We start from the raw sequence: 21,342 nt of genomic DNA, 5'->3' as shown, positions 1-21,342 counted from the left end.
TGATAATTGGGCCACAGATGAGCATTGTCTTACAGTTAGAATAAACATGTGGTGTGCATTCAACAGTAGCCAACAGTGATGAAATATTAATGATGAATTAAAGCTCACTCACTCTGAACTGACATCAAGGTAAATGTGTAACAAGAAAAAAGGCATAACATTTTTAAGAATAGAAATAGAATAGTGTTTTTTTTTGTTTGTTTTTTATGAGCAAGTAACATTAAATATTATAATATTAAATAGAAAATATATTGAAAAGTATAACTTTCAAGCTAAAATATAACAATGTTAATATTTTTCTTATTTGTAAGGTGTGGTTCTGTTTTGGTTTAGTTTCATGGTGTTTTAGTTTTTTCCCTGTTCCTCCCTGTCATCATTAATTGACCTAGTTTCCTGGGACACGTCCGAAAACTGTAAAATGCTGCCTTCAGAGAATGCATTCCAAGGTAGGAAGGCATCAAGGCACATAAGAATCCAAATGTTAGCTTCACTTCCTGTCTCCTGAGATGCCTTCATCTGATCAATTTTTGAAGGCAGCATAGATGTATCCTTCACTGCCTTTGATGTCCCATAATCCTGTGCTTTCCATTCTATGACAGTTGAGCAAAAAAAAATAAAGATTGCGATTGGTGGTCACTTTTGATGTAATTTCTAGTGAGAAATTACTATTGTAGCAATTAAATATTTGCTTAGTTATCACCAAATCTCTCTCTATTTTGTTGTAGATAATTAAAGCGTTTCGCTTTCTAGACCTGGCGTGCCTCACCGCCTCACCACCTTTCCTGACCATTCACTGTGTGTTTTCTGTCTCGCCAGCATCAACAATGTTTGGTCCTCAGGGGAATTTTGTGGAGTGGGTGCTGGTGAATAATGGATCGGCGTTCACCATCTTCCCCGAAGAGGACATCACCAGCCCCACTCCGGATCCAGAGCCCAGTCAGCCATCACCCTGATGCATGGATAGGATGCCAGAGCCCACCTAAGAAGGAGAGTTTGAATCTACCGCAATGCATGAGTCAGCACCAGAGAGAAGGACTGAGCCAACCATTGCCCTGGAGCCCGAGCCCCACACCGTGTGACGCCGTGGGAGTACTTGTGAAATTCGAGGGAATGAATATAGACCACACTCCCAATGTTGAGGGTGAGTTGCTGCTGACCTCTAGTTGTTTTTTTGAGGTTTTGTGAGAGTACATTTCCCTTATTCTTCTGTCCCCGCCCAGCTCCAAGTCTCTTGTGTCTCCGCTGGTTCCACCCAGCTCAAAGTCTCCTGTGTCTCCAGAGTTCCCACCTGGCCTCCCTCTCCTGCCTCCTCTTCCTATAACAGCCAGTTCCTCAGCCCCACTTCCACTGGTTCCCTTCAGCCCTTCGGCTCCTCCTCTGACACTTCTCCAATGTGTGGATTTACCTCGGGTCTTCCGGTCTCCAGCTCCGACCAGTAAAGAGGATCCCCCGGCTCCGCCTCCAGTCGCTGATTCTGTCACTACAACTCGGCCTGTCGACCTATCGGCTCCACCTTGGCTCCTGCCTCCCTCAGCTCCACCAGATACCATCGCCCTAATGGTTCCACTGGTTCCTCATCCCTCCTGCTCCGCCTTGGTCAGACATCACTCTGCCTGCACCACGGACTACCGAGCCGTCCGCCGCGCTCCGTCTCTCCACCCCTTCGGCTCCACCTTGGCGCTCAGTTCCACCGGCTCCACTTCAGTCCTCTGGCACTCTGGGTTCACTTCAGAAGATGCCACTGTGGCTCCGCCTCGGCCTCCAGGACCTTCGATATTGCACGGTCCAGGGCTCCACTTCCATCGGCTACATCTCCGTCAAGCCTCCACCATAGCTCCTCCCTCCCTCGACTCCACCATGGGCCACCTCTTGTGTATTTATACCCCTTGTTCTGTTCAGTTCTTTTTCGGTTCTCATTTTTGTTTAAGCTGTTGTGCTATTCTGTTTTTCAAGTGATCTCCTGTATGTTACGATTTTTGGATTTGTCCATTAAAGTGTGCGCTTTACTACAGCTCATAACATTACTGCGGTGATCTGGATGATTTCTAGGGCATTGTTAAGGGTTTTGGGTGGTTGCTATGCAGTTTGCTAGGGATATGATATGCATATTTTCTAATGGTCAGGATAAACCATCTAAGAACCAGGACATAGAAACTGTTGACATACAAGAATGCAAAAAATCCTTGGTGAAACTTGATTTATTCCTTCGTCCTTTCCTTCTCTATGACTAAACATTTAATGTGCAAGCGCAGAGCTCCAGAAAAGTGTGTGTCCAGCAGAAATAAGACTTTTATAAATGCCCATTTGACTGCAGAGTCAGTCAGTTCACTGCGTTTCAAAGATAGAAGGCACACTTCCATCTGAGACCTTTTTTTATCAGAAGGTACTTATGTCAGCTCAAACACATTTTGCTGAATATCTGCACACATATCTTGTTCTTATTATCTTTTTTTGCCCACTGAAGTGCCTTGAAACACACAGCATTATTAAATGTGTTGAATTAATTTCCACTAAAACAGGAAGACAGGGCGAGACATATCGAGCAGCTCAGCCCCTTTTTTTAAAATAGCCAATAGTGTTGCGTTTTTATCACAGTTCGGCCAGAACCGTTGAGCTCGGTGAAGCTGCAGTTTCCTCCTGAATCGTTCGCTATCCTCTATATAGTGCACTATGTGCCATTCACTATCTAGAAAAAAGGTAAATGTGTGAACAAATGACTGATTTTAAGAGCAGCTGATGTCGAAATCTGATGAGAAGCTGAAGTGCATCAATGAATGCTTATATTTTCTAAATGGGAATTTTATCATTGTATTGGAACACACTACCTTATAGATAACAGTAAGGCTAACATATTCATACTAAAAGCCAAAAAACTTCAATTTTGATTTCATGGGGACTTTAAACAAGCATTATGTAAAATCCACAATTGTTGCTTCAGTTGCTGTTTGTAGTTCAAATAGTACATGTCACAACGTGCAGAAAAAGGTCCCAAAAGCGAAGACTGGTTACTGACATTATTTGAATGGCAAAATTATGATTGATCTATGTCAATCCAAAGGGAACCCCCTCCCCCCCTAACAGATATTTAATCGTGGAGCGACTGTTGCACTTAATATTCCCGCATCCCATACTAACCTTAGTCCCTACATTCAGAGTAAAACTGAACCAGAATCAGCCATCCCTTCCCACTCATTAACTCTACGAACATCCCAAACCTTGCGCTGGTCTGCGATGATTTTTACAACCCTGCTGTCAGTCAGGATAAATAGCTCTCCATCCCTGATTGTTAAATTATGCCCTCTATTATTCATCAATCTGTTCAGTGGCTGCATTAGAGGAGTGGGTAGGTATGACAGACAGACAGAGGGAGAGACGGGGGCAGCTCACAGGGGTTAAATGCAGGAGGGAAGTGGCAAGACACACTCACACTGATCCATTAGCTAATGGAAGCCTAAAGCACTGTCACTTAACCCCCTGTGTACCCATCATTGTCACACACACCTCCCAGCTGTGTGTGTGTGTGTGTGTGTGTGTGAACATGTGTGCACACGGCACAGTTGAAGGTAAAAAAAATATAATATATATTCGTGTTTTAGTGCTTAAAAGACCTTTTGAAAATGATTGTCTCTCTACAAAAACATCCATGCACACAGCACTGGAACTAATACGGAGCAAGGAATATTCAACCATTGCTACATTACGTTACATTGATACGCCAGTTGATGGTGACAAGAGACTAGTCTGTATGAGTCATTTGAATCTCCACTCAACAATTTGTTCAAATACACTGATTTATTCAGGAACAAAACAAGTGTTTTTAAATTTTTTTATGAACAAGTCATTTAATAACTCACTCAACTGATTCATTAAAAAACAGAAGCATTCAGCATCGGAAAATGTAACTGCAGAGAGAGTAATTGAATCATCCACACTGAACTCAAAAACATTGATTCATTCAGAAACTTTTACACTGCGTTGCTTTGCAAAATTCTTTCATTCTGACATGGCATCTTAAAACACTGTTTACCATAAGCGCAGATTTATGTTTCAGTCATGGACATCAGAGAATCCAGAGAAGTTAAAATGCTCCAAAAAATCAGCTCAAATGAAAGGAAAAGACTATAGAAAAAAGATAATTGGGGGATCATGTAAAACCGACACAGCCACTGAATTTCCACAGAGCTCACACTGCTGTAGAGTAAATTTACTGTGTGGTCAGTGGACTGACATTTTTCAAGCCAGTCAAATCAGTTCAGTTTATATATGCGGATACATCTGCTGATGACTGTAAATGTAAATGATGAATCAATTAAGTGCCAAATGCATTTTAATTTAAAAAAGAACCAGAGCCATCATTAACATGTTTAAGCGACAGTGGACATATTTTTTATGCCAGAAGGATATAATATATTAATGAACTAGAGTCATTAAAATGGTCCATATTACTAATAAGGGGCACTTAATTTCTGATGTGAATATAAATTGACTTCTACTCTTATTGCAGATGACAGGCGTATGTGTGATCATGTGAAATGCAGTAGTCTGAATCCCTGCACTACAACAATTTCTTTATTCATATGTAATAATTGCTTTATTACAATGTCGTAAACTAATTTTTTAAAACATAGCATCTAAACGCTTCGTTTTATCTCACATTTTTATCATTTGAAATGGAAAAGAAAAACACAAAGAATGAAGAGTCACAGACAAGAGGAAACTTTAATTAAATATTGTGAAAGTCAAAAAGTTATTTTACAGTTCAAAGGTAATTAAAAAAATGATCATCTTTACAGTAGTTTCTTTTTATATTTTTCACCAGTAATAACTGCCCACTGAAATTCCAGTCTACAACAAGTATGCAATCAACAGGAAAAATAGTAGCAGACTTCTTTTCAGTTTTGGATGTGTGGCATAATATTCAATAAATCAAGTGACCACCAAATGATAGCTTTGCATTTGATACCCACTTAAATAATGGGGGAAAGCCTCGTAAGCTAACATAGTTGTTTAAAAATCCCAGATATTCTAAACGCAGGGACTTGGAAAGTTTTGTGATGTGATGCACTGAAACAAGAATGGGATGAAACTCATTAAGACGTGACAGTGGAGAGGAGTGTCATGGAATGACATGAACGAGCGAATAACTGTATAGACTCTTGTGCTGTTACTCCATAGTTTAACTTTTTTTTTTTCTACCCAAAGATATCTAAATAAATTCTTTTAAAAATAAATAAATAATGTAAAAAAGAGAAATCTGCATTAAGACATTTGATTGTTGGTACACTTCCATGAGAAAACAAGGACTGTAGAATTATTGACAAGGGAGATAAAGGAAAAGATATGTGTATTGTTTTTCCTTACGAAAAAGGGGTTGGGGGGAGGGGGGGTGGATTCCAAAGGAAAACTATAAAAAAAAAAATAGGGAGAAATTACTGTATATTTGCTGAGCATCAAAACAATAACTATCCTTTTCTCTGGACCAAGTTCCAGAGAGGCAAAATTAAAAGATTATTATATTGTTTACTTGGTGAATATATTCTCAAACTTCATTGCATTAAAAGTACATATTATTGAACAAATCTTGCATTCTGAAACAAAATGGTATAACAACACATTTTCATAAAAAAAAAAAAAAACTCCGAATGGACTAAAAAACGCGGTTGTTCTTTGACATACAAAATTACTATACACGTAAAATTCCAAAATCACATTTATGGACACAAATCGGCAGATGACAAAATAAAAACAGATCATTGCCAAACGATGAGCGAAAAACACACAAACATGAAGACAGTTTGAAGCATGTACAATTTCAAGCGATGCATACAATATTCTTATGGATATCCTACATATATCCCTTCGTGATCATTGAAACCTCAGAGCTAAAGTCAATGAGATCTGCTAAGTATGTCGTAAACATTATATCAGTGACACTAGGTTGTATAAAGCTGCCTTATGACTCCATTCTGATGTATAAATATATTTAAAACAATTACTTTGGCAAAAAAAAAGAGAATTACAAAATCAAACATATTTATCAGTCTGTACAAAGCATACGTGCTAAAACCTAAGTAATGTCGTCTTCTAGATCTTTGATCATTCATGAGAGGGGTGCAGAGCTTTCACAGTGCCGACTATCCCGTAACATCCAAACCCCTCATGTCCCGACCATACGTTCAGACTGATCTCAAAAACGGGCGACGGGTCTGTTCTGATGGGGTCACGGGCAGCAGGGCGGAAAAATGTTAAATGATTAATCATTTAATGTGCATAGTTATAATTTAATGGTCATTTTAATCAACATCAGCGTGATTTTGAAGACTCTTGCATGATCATTTCAGAGCTGCGTTGTGAAACCGCTTGAATCCAATGAAGAAATCTAAGCGAGTTGAGAACCACTAATCTACAAGAAAAGCAAAACGGCTCCAACGTGCATTAAATACTTAATCGTTTCCGTCTCGATCTTTCATCCTGCCTTCTGGAGGAAGTCCATCGCAAACTAAATGATAAATGACAAATTAAAAGGAAAAAGGTTTTTGAAATGGCATAAAATACACTGATAATTTGCGTTTTTGTTGTCCACACTCCACAAATACAAATCCTCCATAGAGAGTAGATATACTGTAAAAAGGAGGCAGCAATCGCTTTAGAACGTTTGGGCTTTGATCGCCTTGTCTCTGTATATAATGTGTACTTGTCTTGTCTATTTTGTCTTACTATGGGTACGTGTTTGGTCTATACATTTTGGTGTTACACAATGAAAAAACTGGGTAGAGATGAGAATGAAATGTCAAATGCTGCCTTCAAGTCATGTCGGAATGATCACATTTGCCACAGCATTATTTCCAATGAGAAACTTTCTTTAAGCCTTTAAGTCTTTCCAAGTTAGAGTTGTGTTAATTAAAAATCACTGTGGAAACAAATTGGTATTGATCTTAATAACTGTGAAAATGGACTGAATGTTTTGAATGCATTTTGTGTGCTCAAGAATAGCAATCAAGCTAAACCGAAAACACTACTTTTATGTGACAAAACCATATAAAAAAAAAAACATAAAGCAGCAGGTACATAACTTACAAGCACCTTTCGCTTTTAATTTTGTTGCATTGGTACTAAAAAGTGTCACTATGGAAGCTTGTTTGCGCCAGGGAATAAAATAAAAAATAAAAAAGATTGTGAATTTATAAAAAAGTCAGAATTGCGAGACATAAACTCACAATATATACAATTGTGTGAGAGAAAAGTCAGCTGACAAGTCTGACTTTGTAACTCGGAATTCTGACTTTTTTCTCGCAATTGCGAGTTTGTATTTTGCAATTCCAATTTTTTTCCCTAAAATCGCAATTGCGAGTTATAAAGTCAGAATTGCGAGATATAAACAATTGCGAGAGAGAAATCAGCAGACAATTCTGACTTTGTAACTCACAATTGTGTGTTTATATATTACAATTGACTTTACAACTCGCAATTTTGTTTATATCTCGCTAATCCAGACTTTATAACTCGCAATTTTGTTTATATCTAGCAATTCTGACTTTATAACTTGCAATTGTGTTTATATCTTGCAATTCTGACTTTATAACTCGCAATTTTGTTTATATCTAGCAATTCTGACTTTATCACCTCAAAATTTTGTTTATATCTCACAATTCTGATTTTATAACTCGCAATTGTTTTTATATCTCGCAATTCTGACTTTATCACTCGCAATTTTGTTTATATTTTCACAATTTTGTTTATATTTTCACAATTTTATTTATATTTTCACAATTTTGTTTATATTTTCGCAATTCTGACTTTTTTTCTCAGAATGGCAAGATATAAAATCGCAATTGCAGAAAAAAAAAAGAATTGTGAGATAAAAAGTTGCAATTACCTTTTTTATTTAATTTTTTATTCTGTGGCGGAAACAAGCTTCCATACTTCACACATGACATTTCAAACATGCCCAATATACTGTATATACTGTACAACCAAATATTTTTTAATCACAACTTCCCTGGAGGACTTGAAGGCAACATAATCTCAGCAAATGGGATATGAGTGTGAAGATCAGGACATCATGACAGTAACAATGCAAAGGAGCTGAGTTTCTCCCTTTGGCATTTACAAATTGGTTTTTAACCATGGTAAAAAAAAATACAAAAAAACATAAATTATATCTTCACCGCCACAGTTTAAATATAAATTCACATTGCTGGCACATTTTGTAGACGTGATTGACCAAAATGTCTTCAAATTCAAAAGCAATTTAGCAAATTCAGTGGGACATTACTGCGCAAAAATCACCTGCAATCCTTCGTTAGCATCTAAAATCATAAATAGAAACCACTGCAATATCGTGTCAGGTATCATTTCATAAAAGGGTGGTACACACAGAAACACACAAATATGATGGCAAATCAATAACTACGTTTTTTAAATAAATAGACCTCTCATGTTATAGTGTAGATGGGGCGGGTGAGCATCGTCTGTGCTGTCGCTCCTTATCTTAAAAAGTGTCTAGAAGGTGAGTACAAATTTCAACATCAAAACAGGGAGGTACAACAGTTCAGTCCAATATTTTTTTCTCCTATCGTTCTTCCTCTATATCTTTTTGTTTCAAAGCAGATTGTGTTAAAAAGGGCCTGAGTTTGTAGTTTTTCATCCTTCAGAACAGGACCGCGAGGTCAGTCCAGCACCGGAGTTTTCTGAACACGCTCAGTGAGACCAGTGGCATGAAAGAGCACGTTTCATCTTTCTGTCTGCACACACACGCACGCACGCACACACACACACACACACACACACACACGCACAGACGCACCCTACATGGGAGGAACGATCATTCCAGGGATAACTGTGAAGAGAGAGAGAGAGAGAGAGAGAGAGAGAGAGAGAGTTAGTTCACTCTACTCCATTAAACAACCCATCATTAAAAGAGCTACATATAAAATGTGAGTGAATGAAACACTACTAGTCAAAAGTTTGGAGTATAAGATTTTGTAATGTTTTTGAAAGAAATCTCCTGTGCTCACCAAGGCTGCATTTGTTTGATAAAAAAATACAGTAAAAACAGTAATTGTGAAGAATTATTGCAATTTAAAATAACTGTTTTATTTACCACAAACATTTGAATGGTAATGTATCACAGTTTCCACAAAAAATATTAAGCAGCGGTTTTCAACATTGATAATAATCAGAAATGTTTCTTGAGCAGCAAATCAACATATTAGAATTATTTCTGAAGGATCATGTGACACTGAATGATGAGTAATGATGCTGAAAATTCAGCTTTGATCACAGGAATAAATACAAAATTTAAATATGTTAAAATAGAAAACAGCTCTTTTAATTGTAATGATATTTCATAATATTACTGTATCTTTGATCAAATTAATATACAGTCTTGGTGAGCACAAGAGACATACAAATAAAATAAAAAAGCATGAAAAAAAGGGAATTATTCTTATAATTTTGACCAGTAGTGTATGTAAGAGTGTGAGTTGCACAGCAAAGCATCGCTATGAGACTGGACATCGTTTCATATTTTCCGCAGCTATTAATAGTTATTTAGACTCGAAAACTGATTTCTCATCTGTGTAACAAACCGTGGCCCTTTCAGATGAGGGATAAATCCTAAACTCTTTCAGCGTCAATGCAAAATTGGCACAAACTAGACATTTGAAGCGGTTGATTAAACGTCTCAACCAACTCCTAATTGTTTGCAAGCAGTTAGCTTCATTGTTCTGGGCTCGTAAGACCATGCTTGCCCTGGTGTGCACCACTTAAAAATGATGAATTCATTGTAAAGCTGAGACAGTCTAATATCACGTCAATTGAAATTCATTCCAGAATCGTCACTCTTTTTAATATGAGTTAGCCAACATGGACTTTTTAACAAGAGAAAAATGCTTAGCACTGCAGGTCTGACTCGACATGAGTTTAGCAACTGCTGACAAACAAGAAAAAAAGAAGGAAAAAAAAGAGAGAGGTGAACTATTTTGGAAGGGTTGTGTTCTCTAGGAACTGCTGGAGGTGAAACTCAACACCCCAACACAAGCGAATAGACACTCACACATAAAATTGACAGACAATAACATAATTTTGGAAGTAACATGCTCTACAGGTTTATGATAAAACAGAAAGAGTTTGATATATGGGAAACATGGGATATTTAAAGGTGAAGTGTGTAATTTCTGCACATTAGCGTCAACAAATGGAACTGCAAAAATAATTACTGTTTTCAAACAGGTTTCTCAAACATTCCTCATGTATGTCATTGGTCGGCAAACAGAAAGTCCCGCCTCCATCTCACGCCATTGGTCAAAATGAATTTCTTATAGCTGACTCTTAAGCATTAAGTATTTAAAAGTAACAAATTACACACTTTACCTTAAGAAATAAAAATTTTACTGGATGGAATGGATGGATGGATGATCAGATACAGAAACATGTGGGGAGTGGGATGAACATGGGAGAAGTAACGGATGAGTAACGTACTTCAGGAGAAGGCCAGGCCCTGGAGTGCGCTGGCTGTGGAGTACTTGTTAGAGTCGACAAAAGACTGATCTGAGGGAAGTGGAGAGAAGAAGACGGGAAAGGGAAAGAAGACAGAGAGAGAGAGAGAGGTTAATATCAGATCGAATTATGGGTGAGTATATGGTCAAAAGGAAGATTAGACATTCATGCTTCTAGTTTACGTTACAGATCCATACTGGTCTTTAGTGATGTTACACTACCATTCAAAAGTTTGGGGTAATTAAGACTTTTTTATATACAACAAGGACGCATTCAATTAAAGCATTAGTAAAGATTTTCACGTCGTTAAAAAAAAATCATAGAATAATATCATAGAAATAGAAAAATAACATGGTTTCCCCATATATACAGTATTAAGCATAACTGTTTTGCTTAATATATTTGGGGAAACCATTATTGTTATTAACAATTAACATTAACTGTTATTAACAGTTTTCAACATTGATAATGATAAGAAATGTTTCTTGAGAACCAAATCAGAATATTAGAATGATTTCTGAAGGATCATGTGACACTGACTGCCACTGGAATAAATTACATTTTTTAAATATATTAAAAAAGAAAAAAAGTTATTTCGAATTGTGATAATATTTCACAATATTACTGTTTTTACTGTATTTGTGATCAAATAAATCCAGCCTTGGTGAGCAGAAGAGACTTCTTTAAATCTTACTGACCCCAAACTTTTGAACTTTTATGCACAAAAAAAAAAAAAAAAAAACATCTCCACCCATTAAGAGCCTCTTTCTAGCAGTATTGTTTTATTGGAGTACTGTATACGGCAGAATGCAACTTATAAGGGGTTTTAAAGCTTGCTCTGCCCAAATAAGTCAAAAGAAAGTGTTTGGGGGGACCTTTCAACAACCATATTCGGACATAGTTTCCGTAACCACAATTTTACTTAACCATTTGTTGTATTAGTGAGTTTCTAGTGAGGAACTAAGGATTTTCTATTACAATCAGTGTGGTACTTCAGTATCACCATCATTACTTTTGTATTTATGACTTCATTACAGATTTACATATAAATGCTTGGTTAAAGGGTTAGTTCACCCAAAAATGAAAAAATTATCATAAAATATTCACCCTCGTGACGTTACAAACCCGTAAGACTTTTGTTCATCTTTGAAACACAAGTGAAGATATTTTAAATGAAATTTGAGAGATTTCTGTCCCTCTATTGACAGTCCATGCAACCGCCACTTTGTCACTTCAAAAAGTTCATAAAGAAATTGTAAAACTAACCCATATGAATCAATCAGTTTTGTCCAATGTTTTAGAAGACACTTGATCACTTTATATGATAAACAGATTAAATGTATGCTTTTATTCACATATTAATCAATTAACATAAACAGAAGATAAACCGAACCTGCTTGACGCACGAGAACAAACTTCATTGGCTCTTGCTGAAGATCAAACGTGCTGCGTAACACGAGAATGAACCTCATTGGGTCTTGCTGAAGCTCAAATGTGCTGCGTAACACGAGAATGAACCTCATTGGTTCTCGCTGAAGCTCAAACGTGTTGCGTAACATGAGAATGAACCTCATTGGTTCTTGCTGAAGCTCAAACATGCTGCGTAACACGAGAATTAACCTCATTGGTTCTTGCTGAAGCTCAAACATGCTGCGTAACAACGAGAATTAACCTCATTGGTTCTTGCTGAAGCTCAAATGTGCTGCGTAACACGAGAATGAACCTCATTGGCTCTTGCTGAAGCTCAAATGTGCTACGTAACACGAGAATGAACCTCATTGGCTCTTGCTGAAGCTCAAATGTGCTGCGTAACACGAGAATGAACCTCATTGGTTCTCGCTGAAGCTCAAATGTGCTGCGTAACACGAGAATGAACCTCATTGGTTCTTGCTGAAGCTCAAACATGCTGCGTAACACGAGAATGAACCTCATTGGCTCTTGCTGAAGCTCAAACATGCTGCGTAACAACGAGAATTAACCTCATTGGTTCTTGCTGAAGCTCAAATGTGCTGCGTAACACGAGAATGAACCTCATTGGCTCTTGCTGAAGCTCAAACATGCTGCGTAACACGAGAATGAACCTCATTGGCTCTTGCTGAAGCTCAAACATGCTGCGTAACAACGAGAATTAACCTCATTGGTTCTTGCTGAAGCTCAAATGTGCTGCGTAACACGAGAATGAACCTCATTGGTTCTTGCTGAAGCTCAAACATGCTGCGTAACACGAGAATGAACCTCATTGGTTCTCGCACATCAAGCGAACATGCTTAAGCTTTCATTAATCACAACTGATGTGTGCGTCGATGAGTGTTTATATGTGAATAAAAGCCACTCAATTCATATGGATCTCTTTATGAACTTTTCGAAGCGTCAGAATGGAAGTTGCGTAGCTGTCAATAGAGTGACAGAAATATCTCAGATTTTCATTAAAATCTTCGTTTTTGTTCAGAAGATGAACGAAAGGCTGACGGGTTTGGAACGGCATGAGGGTGCGTAATTATGACAGCATTTTCATTTTTGGGTGAACTATCCCTTTAACATCATTACAGGTGTCAAAATGAGTTGCGCAAGACTTTCCTTTAGAAAAGTCGATCCCCTGGAAGTCATTCGCACATACAGTGGTATACAGCGTTGTCAGTGTTTTGGGTGAACATCCTTTTTTATTGCTGCAGTATTTTCATTTTTCAAAGTTTTATGATGCCATTACTGTCATTTGAGTGTGAAGGACTTGTGCGTTACCTTGGAGACCGTTCCCATTGGTGCTGGTGCATGTCGGTGGAGGTGAGGATTGGGGCCGAACGACGGGAGCGAACGCGCTCTTCTGTTTCACAGCTGAAACCATGTTTGCCGGAGAGAAGGAGAAGATTCCAGAGGAGCTGCTGCAGTTTGAGGGCAGGCTGGTGGAGGAGGCCATGGTGGGGCTGGAGGGGACGACTGAGGAAATGCAGGAAGTGAGGGTGAATTTTGGATTTAGCAGAAAGACAAGGAAGGAAGAGATCAATTAGGAAAGGAAATTCTTGTGGGAAAGAGTTTAGGGCGGAAATGATTAGTTGCAGTTAAACTAAATCACTTCAGAAGAAGCAATTGTTTTTTCTTCTTTAATGTAAATTTTAAAGGGATACTCCACCAAAAAATGAAAATTCTGTCATCATATACTCACCTTCATGTTGTTTCAAACCTGTATGAATTTCTTTCTTTGGCTGAACAGAAAGGAAGATATCTAGAAGAATGTGAGTCATCAGACAGTTTTAGATACCATTGACTTCCATAGTAGGAAAAAATATATACTATGGAAGTCAATGGTATCTAAAACTGTCTGGTTACTGACATTCTTCTAGATATCTTCCTTTCTGTTCAGCCAAAGAAAGAAATTCATACAGGTTTGAAACAACATGAGGGTGAGTATATGATGACAGAATTTTCATTTTTCGGTGGAGTATCCCTTTAATGTTAAAACATTTTCCTTTCCCAATTAAAATAATTTTGGGTTCAACCTTTAGCTATTTGTTTTGGGTCAATTTTGCTATTTGGGATAGTTTTCCTTTTTATATTCTTCATTTAAAAATCCAAGTTGCCACATTAAATTAGATCAAGTGAAACCTTGCAGCAAATGCACAATCCATTAATCAAGTCTAATCAATTGATGAAAATTGAAAGCTTAACAGGGGTCTCTGGGACTGATTGGAATTGTCTGATGGAGTCAGTGAGCCTTTTATAATACTTGTTAACATTGCATTTCAAGTGTTAGCCCATCAATTACTTCATTGATTTAATTAACAGTCTTTAATTCACAGAATTAAAATTTGACAGAGGCAGTAAAACCCTGTTTTTGTTAAAAGGACCAGAGCCGTCGGAGGAAAAAGTGGGCAGGTTTGCATTGACGGATTTTTGATTGCTTTCTTTTCTTTTGTGTGGTGTTTAAGTCAAAGTTGTGCTTGTGCGTCCTGCTGATTTCTTCTCCTTTTTGAAAATTTAGGGGGCATTTACACGACATCATTTTCAACTAAAAACTGAAAACTTTTTAATGTGTTTTGGCCATTCATTTACACAACAACGTTTTGTGGACCTGACAATGCAAATTTTTGAAAACCGTTATCGTCTCTTTGTAAACTACAAAAATGCGAATTTGTGAAAACGATTACATCATGCGCAACTACTGACAGTGACATCGCCAACTACTGGCACGGCAGCAGAATACAGCGTTTTTAATAGTTTTCGCGGAATCGTGTGAACGGGAATCGTTTTGTCAACGTTGTCGTCTGTGTGCAAAAAACGCATAAACGTGTTTAATACATCGTTGTCCCGTAAATAAAGTGTCAGATTTCCCCCCAAACAAACACCCTTCACTGATCAAGTCATAATTAAACCAAACAAACACATCACAATTCTTTTGTCTCTGGCTCGCTTTCTCATCTCTGGTTAATTGGAAAGAGCGAGCAATTAAGAATTAGAACAATAAATAACAGCTGGAGTGAGGTGGCTTTGTCAGGCGAGCAGAAGAGAAAGTGCGTCAACAGTTGATGAGGAGAGAACTTTTAAAGAGCTGTTGAATACAGACTGCGGAGCAGGAGGATTGTGGGAATTCTCAGTTGGGAATTGCATCAGACCTAAAGGCCCATACTGTCAGACTTCCTGCAATGATTGTGCATCAAAGACAGAAGTTTGTTTGGAAACACAGCCTTGTTGGGAGTGTGAATTAAGCACTTCAACTGTCAAATTTCACTCCCGGAATCAAAAGATTGTACTTTAAACACCTTTTAAATGTATTTTAAAAGATCTCAAATCTCATTTGTATGTATTTAAAAAGCACATGAAAGCATGTCAGAGTAGGTTTAAGTGCTTTTAAGGTGAATTTTCATCATTTCACTTTTATTGTATGGAAAAGAGCAGCTTGGACATTCTGCTAAACATCTCTTTTTGTGTTTTATGGACGAAATATATAGAATATATCATATCTTGGAAACTCACTTGCGTAGGGCGAGTTGGTGGCTGAGCCATTCAGGAAGCTCGGGGAGCCGGTCAGGTTGGTCATGCCGCCGTTGCCGTAGCCATTCATGCTGGTGGATACCGTACTGTAACTGCCCTGCTGAGGGGTGGAACTGGGCACATAGCCGTGCGGCGATACGCTACTCGTGTTACGACTGAAACCTGCAACCAGACACACAGAAAACTTAGCCAACTCACCTTTACGCCAAAGTAGCGTGTACACAGCTTTGATGGACTCTTGTGCAAGTTTGTGTGTGTGAGAGAGAGAAACAATATCTCACCCTGGTTTCCACCCTGAGACGACTCTGAGACGTTAACGGCGAGCTGTCCAGTGAAAGAGTTCACTCCCATCATGCTCGCATGGACGGAGCTGTTGGTGAGGCCGGTGAGCTGGTTGTGGTTTCGTGGCACATTGTACAGGGCTTCAGCAATGTCCGCTGCTCGCTTTAGAATTATTTCCTAGGGAAAAATGATTCATCATCTCTCACAATTTAACACTTTCCTTTAGGACATATATGGGTGTTCACTTTTATTTCTCTGGGCTTTTTTGTTTTTAGTTTGCGTTACATGAAGGTCACTTTAGAAACGGTCTTGGAAACATTTTATAATTCCTTTTTTGTACTGTAAATGGTATTGTTTTTCCCTTTATTGTGTCAGACTCAGACTTTCAATATTAAAATATGAAAATCCATCATACAAAACCATTAATAATAAAACTGTGATAATCCGAATAAAAATTATTTTAAATATTTATTGCGTTAAAATTATTTTAATATATATTTTAACAATTGCGTCCCTCATTCCCCTCGTGAATATTTTGTCACTAACAGTTTCTTTTCTTCAAAAGTTAGTGTACTTGTTTATCAAGAAGACAACAGACAACAGTGACAGTGAAAAGCGTGCTTTCGATACATTGTTAGTAGTACAATATTTTATTTAATTTTTTATTTCCAATCATGTAGTAATTTCGAATTATGTAAGTTTGAAAATGTTATTTAATTGTCTGTATTTAAGATACATAAAAAGGCTAGCTATATGAAAATAGCCTTAGCAAAACAAGGTAAAAAGAAAATTTGGTAACACTTTAGTTTAGGCAGAGACAATTTATATAAGGGCATTTCTCACTATTAACCAGTTGCTTATTAGCATGCATATTACCAGGATATTGGCTGTTTATTAGTACTTATAAAGCATATTAATGTCTTATTCTGCATGACCATATTCTACATCCCTTACTCCTTCCCAATACTTAAACTTAACAACTACCTTATTAACTATTAATAAGTAGTAATTAGGAGTTTATTGAGGCAAAAGTCGTTGTTAATATCAGTTAATATTGAGAACTGGACTCTAATCTAAAGTGTGACTGAAATTTTATTAAAAAAAAGTTTGAAATACAATTTTCAGCCATTGTCATTTCCATTACAGAAAGCTATTAAACCCGATAAATAATTTTTACGTGGTGAAAATGTTCATGACTGGGGGGGAAAATAACATAATTCTTCTGTGATGTATGTACACTGTTGGGCATTGTAAATAGACAAATACTACCCATTAGTTTTTAAATTATTATTTATTTTTTTCGGGGCCAAAAGTAGTGACAGAAACACCCATATATTTTCAAAATGTGCTAAGATTTATGCAACTGTTATGTATCAATGATAATGTTCCTCACCTGGTTGTTGTGGGGCATTCCATAAAGTGCTTCCACCAGATCTGCTGCTCTCTTCAAAATCACTTCCTGTATGCAAAACAACACACAAACAAAGAAAATATTGATGATAAAAAAGATTTAGAACCCCTTTCATCCTCAGTTCATTGTTCATAAATGTACAATCCATAACACTTATCACTTGTAACTATACAATGGAATGTTGTTCTCTTTCACAGATGAAAAAAGGTTGAATTGCCGTTTAATAACGTCAGTGATCACAGCCAAGTGGAACACATGGAGCTGATGTTTGCTCAATTGTTCTGTGTCTGTCAGGATGAAAAAGTGCAGTATTTCAGCAAACATCTGCTTTGCGTTGAGGAAGGACAATGCAATCTATGTTTGCAGTGAAGGTCACTCGGTTTCACAGTACTGGGCAATAACTCAGCAGAAAGCCAGCTCTCGTAAGAGCTCTTGCGATGACGGTACATCAGAGAGGGAATCAATGCGTTCCTGCTAATGAGAAATAATTACTTTAACATACGCTTTTCTGCGCAGTCACATGATGGGGGAGAAGGACAACGGGTGTCATGATTGTTTAAGTGTAATGACTGGAAAGCATTAGTGACTTTTGTGTTGTTTTAATAATGTGATTATGTGGCTTGTGCAATATCTCCACATTATCAAACTAGCATGGGATGTGCAAGCATGGGAGGATTGCAACAAATGGCACAGTAAAAGTAAAAGTTCAGACACTAAATCCTGTGTTTCGAACAAATTTTCACAAACAATGAATTAATGATGAAACATTGATCATATCACTTACTGTAGGTTTGTCATCACACACACATAAACATCTCTCATAAAAGAAAAATCTCATGAATTTCGCAATGTTTATGTGATTTTGAAGCATATTACCAAGGTTTCATATGTGGAAATTTTAAATCTCAAATGCTATTTTAATACGTTTACATGATTAACCCTCTAGTACTGTTCGTGAGGTGGTCAAAAATGACCAACATTTTTATTTTTATTTTATGTACTTTATTTTAGTTTGATAATGTTTTATTTAATATTTAATATATAATATTTGTAAGGGATTTTATGGTATTAAATTATATGCAGTAGTTAAGTAAGTAATCCATTTATTCACTTTTTAAGCATAGACCTGAAAATGAAATTTCCGACTTAAACTGTCATACATTTTGAATGCTTTGGAGCACAGACATAAGTTTGGTCTCTTTTTAAAGTTGGAAGTTGGCAGATTATTACTGAAAAAGTTTTAAAAAGTGAAATTAAAAAAGTAATAGAATTGTAAGGTTTTTTTGATGAAAAATGCAAAAACTACTATCAATTTTAAATGAAATATCTATTTTCCAAAACACGTTTTACTCTAAAACTGCAAGAAAACCAAAGCCAATAAATAAATCTAAACCTGCTGTGTTCCAAATTTGAGGTTGATATCTCAAAAAATGAGCTTTCAGTAAGATTTTCATCACTATATGAAATTAGTTTCAATTTTTTGGTCCATTTAACCTTTTCGAATCTTTTATTTTTTGTGTGTTCACATATCAAGTGCCAAAAGTTTTACCAAGTTTCGTACCATTCCGATGAAGTAAAAAGTAGTTATCATATTATTATAAATGTGAATCACTTGTTACAAGTTACAACTTTGCGTAACTTAATAATAATTTTTACATTAATTGTTGCATGGAAATAAATGCAGAAAGTTCGTAAAACTATTATTCTGTTAATTGTTGCAACTGTAAATCATTTAACAAACGTGAATACACATAAGAGTGGTATTCACTGCTATGTATGAATGAAAATTGTTCTTAAAGCCATTCTATGTAATTGATCACATTGATATTAATATAATCCGTAGTACTATACGTATACATTTTTTTTGCATTGATAATAATAGTTGTTTATAAAACCATCATATGTAATTTATCACATTCATATATGAATCTTCGGTTTAAACAATACTTAACGAATTTGTTGAATTTGCAAAAGCATTTCATCATAAACTGTTCCAAGCTCCCATATAAGATCTTATCATCTTACATGGATAATTGCAATGATATAAATGGAAATCGATCATAAACCCTTCTTAAATGGCCATAATGATTACAATCTAAATTGTACATAAAATCAATATGTTGATATTCATATAAATAATGTATATAAACGTAAATCGATGCATGAATGAAGTGGTTTTATGACCAGTTTACAAAGATATTCTTATATTCACGAAATTAGTAGTTTTACCAGTGAAATTCATGTATTTTTCCCCAATAAATGTACTAATGTTAGATGTTTAAATTGCAGTACTGTTCAGTACTACAGCGTTTTCCTTATATTTCTCCGTCCTGTGTGTTGGCGTGTGGGAGAAGTTAATGCAGAAGGGCGCTGCTCCAGCTAACCGAGTGACAGGCAGAAAATTGCTCCCCCCCCCCATCTGGACACAACCTTCATCAGGATCTTACCCCTAAGCATGTGTGCGACTTGCGAGTGCTGTGTTGGAACATATTGCCTTCCGATCAAGCCTGGGGTGTGTCGCACCGCACACACACAGACACACAAACGCACAAACAAAACTTGATGGGGGGTCAGGCAAGCAATGAGGAGTTTTAGTGCGCTGTCCAAGGTGCTAAATTCACTCAATTATGGCCGTGCTGGCACTGTGTTAACCTCTCATTATCGTCACGGGGAGCTGTTAGAGCGATAGATCCCGCGGAGAGAGCGAGGAGGCGGAGGAGAGTCCCTCTGCGGCCCAGTGTGGGGGAGCGTGAAAGGGATACTGGCGAGAGAAAGGGCCCGAATGAACACGGGGCGGCCCGGAGGCAGTGAATTCCCAGTACGTGTGAGTTTAGCCAAAACATCAATCAGATGCAGCCGAAAAGATGAGGAGCAGAGGTCGATGATGAACACCCTATAGCAGAAACACTGAGCTCTATACATCACAAGTGTAATAAGAAACACTCTAAGTTTTTCTATGCCTTTGGACCACACTGTTAAAAAAAAATGACTTTTCAAAGTTGTAAATAAAAGATTATTGGCGTACAGTATGTGTTAAAAAGGAAATATACTGAAATTCAGTTTTTCTACTTTCAAAATTTCACATATAAATCAATGTTTTACTTTCACTGTAAAAAATGACCGTGATTTTAACGGTAAAAGACTGTAAAAATGCTACAGTGAAAAACTGTTAATTGGTTAACTGAAAGTTTCCTTACTATATACTGTAAATAACTGTGATAGAGCTAATGGTACATTTAATGTTTTACCGTTTTTAACATTAACATTTAACCGTTAAATTTACAGTTTTTGGAAGTGAAAAAGAACAAATCATTGTATAATTTACAGTGAAAAAAACGTAAAATGACATTCCCACAATTCCCTGCGTGACACTTCACATGATGAATTTTTGTTGAAATAACTGTTTCTTCATCGTTTTCTTAGTTTTTTTCTAATCAGTTATGTACATTAGGTTTTTATGTTACATTTAATGTTGTTAAATTAATGTTTATTGCATTTTTAAAATGTCATGTGTTACCATGATGGTGTTTAATGTGTGTGAATGACATTGCGCAGCTTCTATAGGCCTACAGTATATAATAACTGTTTGTGATGAGCTTTGATTGATCATGTGACTGTCATTATTGTTGTGATTGTTGGTTGTGTATTACAATGGTACAAAACCGATATTAACTTCAATAGGTTGATAAATTAACATTATATCAGATATTGAAATACGGTTTATTACTGTACATTTTAAGTTAAGTCTGTAAAACCTAAAATGTTGCTACTGTATTTTTTACGGTAAATTTCTGGCAACCACAGATGCCAGTTTTTTACTGTAAATTTAACGGAATCGTTTTTACAGTGTTGTTTGTAAAATTTACTAGCAATTTCTGAGGGAAAAATTGTGTCTGCGCCAATTTAGTTTTTCAGTGATTTATCCATAAAAGTCAAACAGTGATCGGTTCAGTTCATAATCAAGCATAACTACAGCAATTTTCACTCCGAAATAAACATTTACAAAGAAACGACAAGAAACATTGAATACAACTTAATATTCTGAAGTAGAAAAACTGAAAAAGTATTTTCTAGTAAAACATATTCAGATAGTCTTTATTGAAAAATCATACTTTACAGTGTATATGGTTAAAGACAATCCATAATTGTCCCAAATGGCACTG

General features: G+C 36.7%; 1 protein-coding gene across 5 annotated transcripts in view; it reads right to left on the bottom strand.

Moving 5' to 3' along the window:
* Window positions 1–4,700: 4,700 nt before the first annotated feature.
* LOC309478268 (transcription factor COE1-A-like) overlaps window positions 4,701–21,342 on the bottom strand; it is a 130,076-nt gene continuing 113,434 nt past the window's right edge. Inside the window, exons 12-18 of one of the 5 annotated variants that reach the window (XR_014198917.1) lie at window positions 17,162–17,227; window positions 15,768–15,945; window positions 15,469–15,648; window positions 13,240–13,434; window positions 10,483–10,551; window positions 7,576–8,839; window positions 4,701–7,534 (exon numbers count right to left, since the gene is read on the bottom strand). Coding sequence is in view for 3 of the 5 variants with exons in the window: in XM_082141851.1 (XP_081997977.1) it covers window positions 10,484–10,551; window positions 13,240–13,434; window positions 15,469–15,648; window positions 15,768–15,945; window positions 17,162–17,227 (687 nt within the window). In the remaining 2 variants the exon portion in view is untranslated. Of the gene's footprint in view, window positions 8,840–10,482; window positions 10,552–13,239; window positions 13,435–15,468; window positions 15,649–15,767; window positions 15,946–17,161; window positions 17,228–21,342 lie in introns of all 5 variants that reach the window. The other 4 variants (XR_014198918.1, XM_082141851.1, XM_082141852.1 and 1 more) reach the window with 4 other exon arrangements.

The sequence above is a fragment of the Leuciscus leuciscus genome, assembly GCF_965113295.1.
Source record: "Leuciscus leuciscus genome assembly, chromosome: 16".
Taxonomy (NCBI): domain Eukaryota; kingdom Metazoa; phylum Chordata; class Actinopteri; order Cypriniformes; family Leuciscidae; genus Leuciscus; species Leuciscus leuciscus.
The sequence above is the reverse complement of the archived record's forward strand: the minus strand, read 5'-3'. Positions and strand labels throughout refer to the sequence as shown.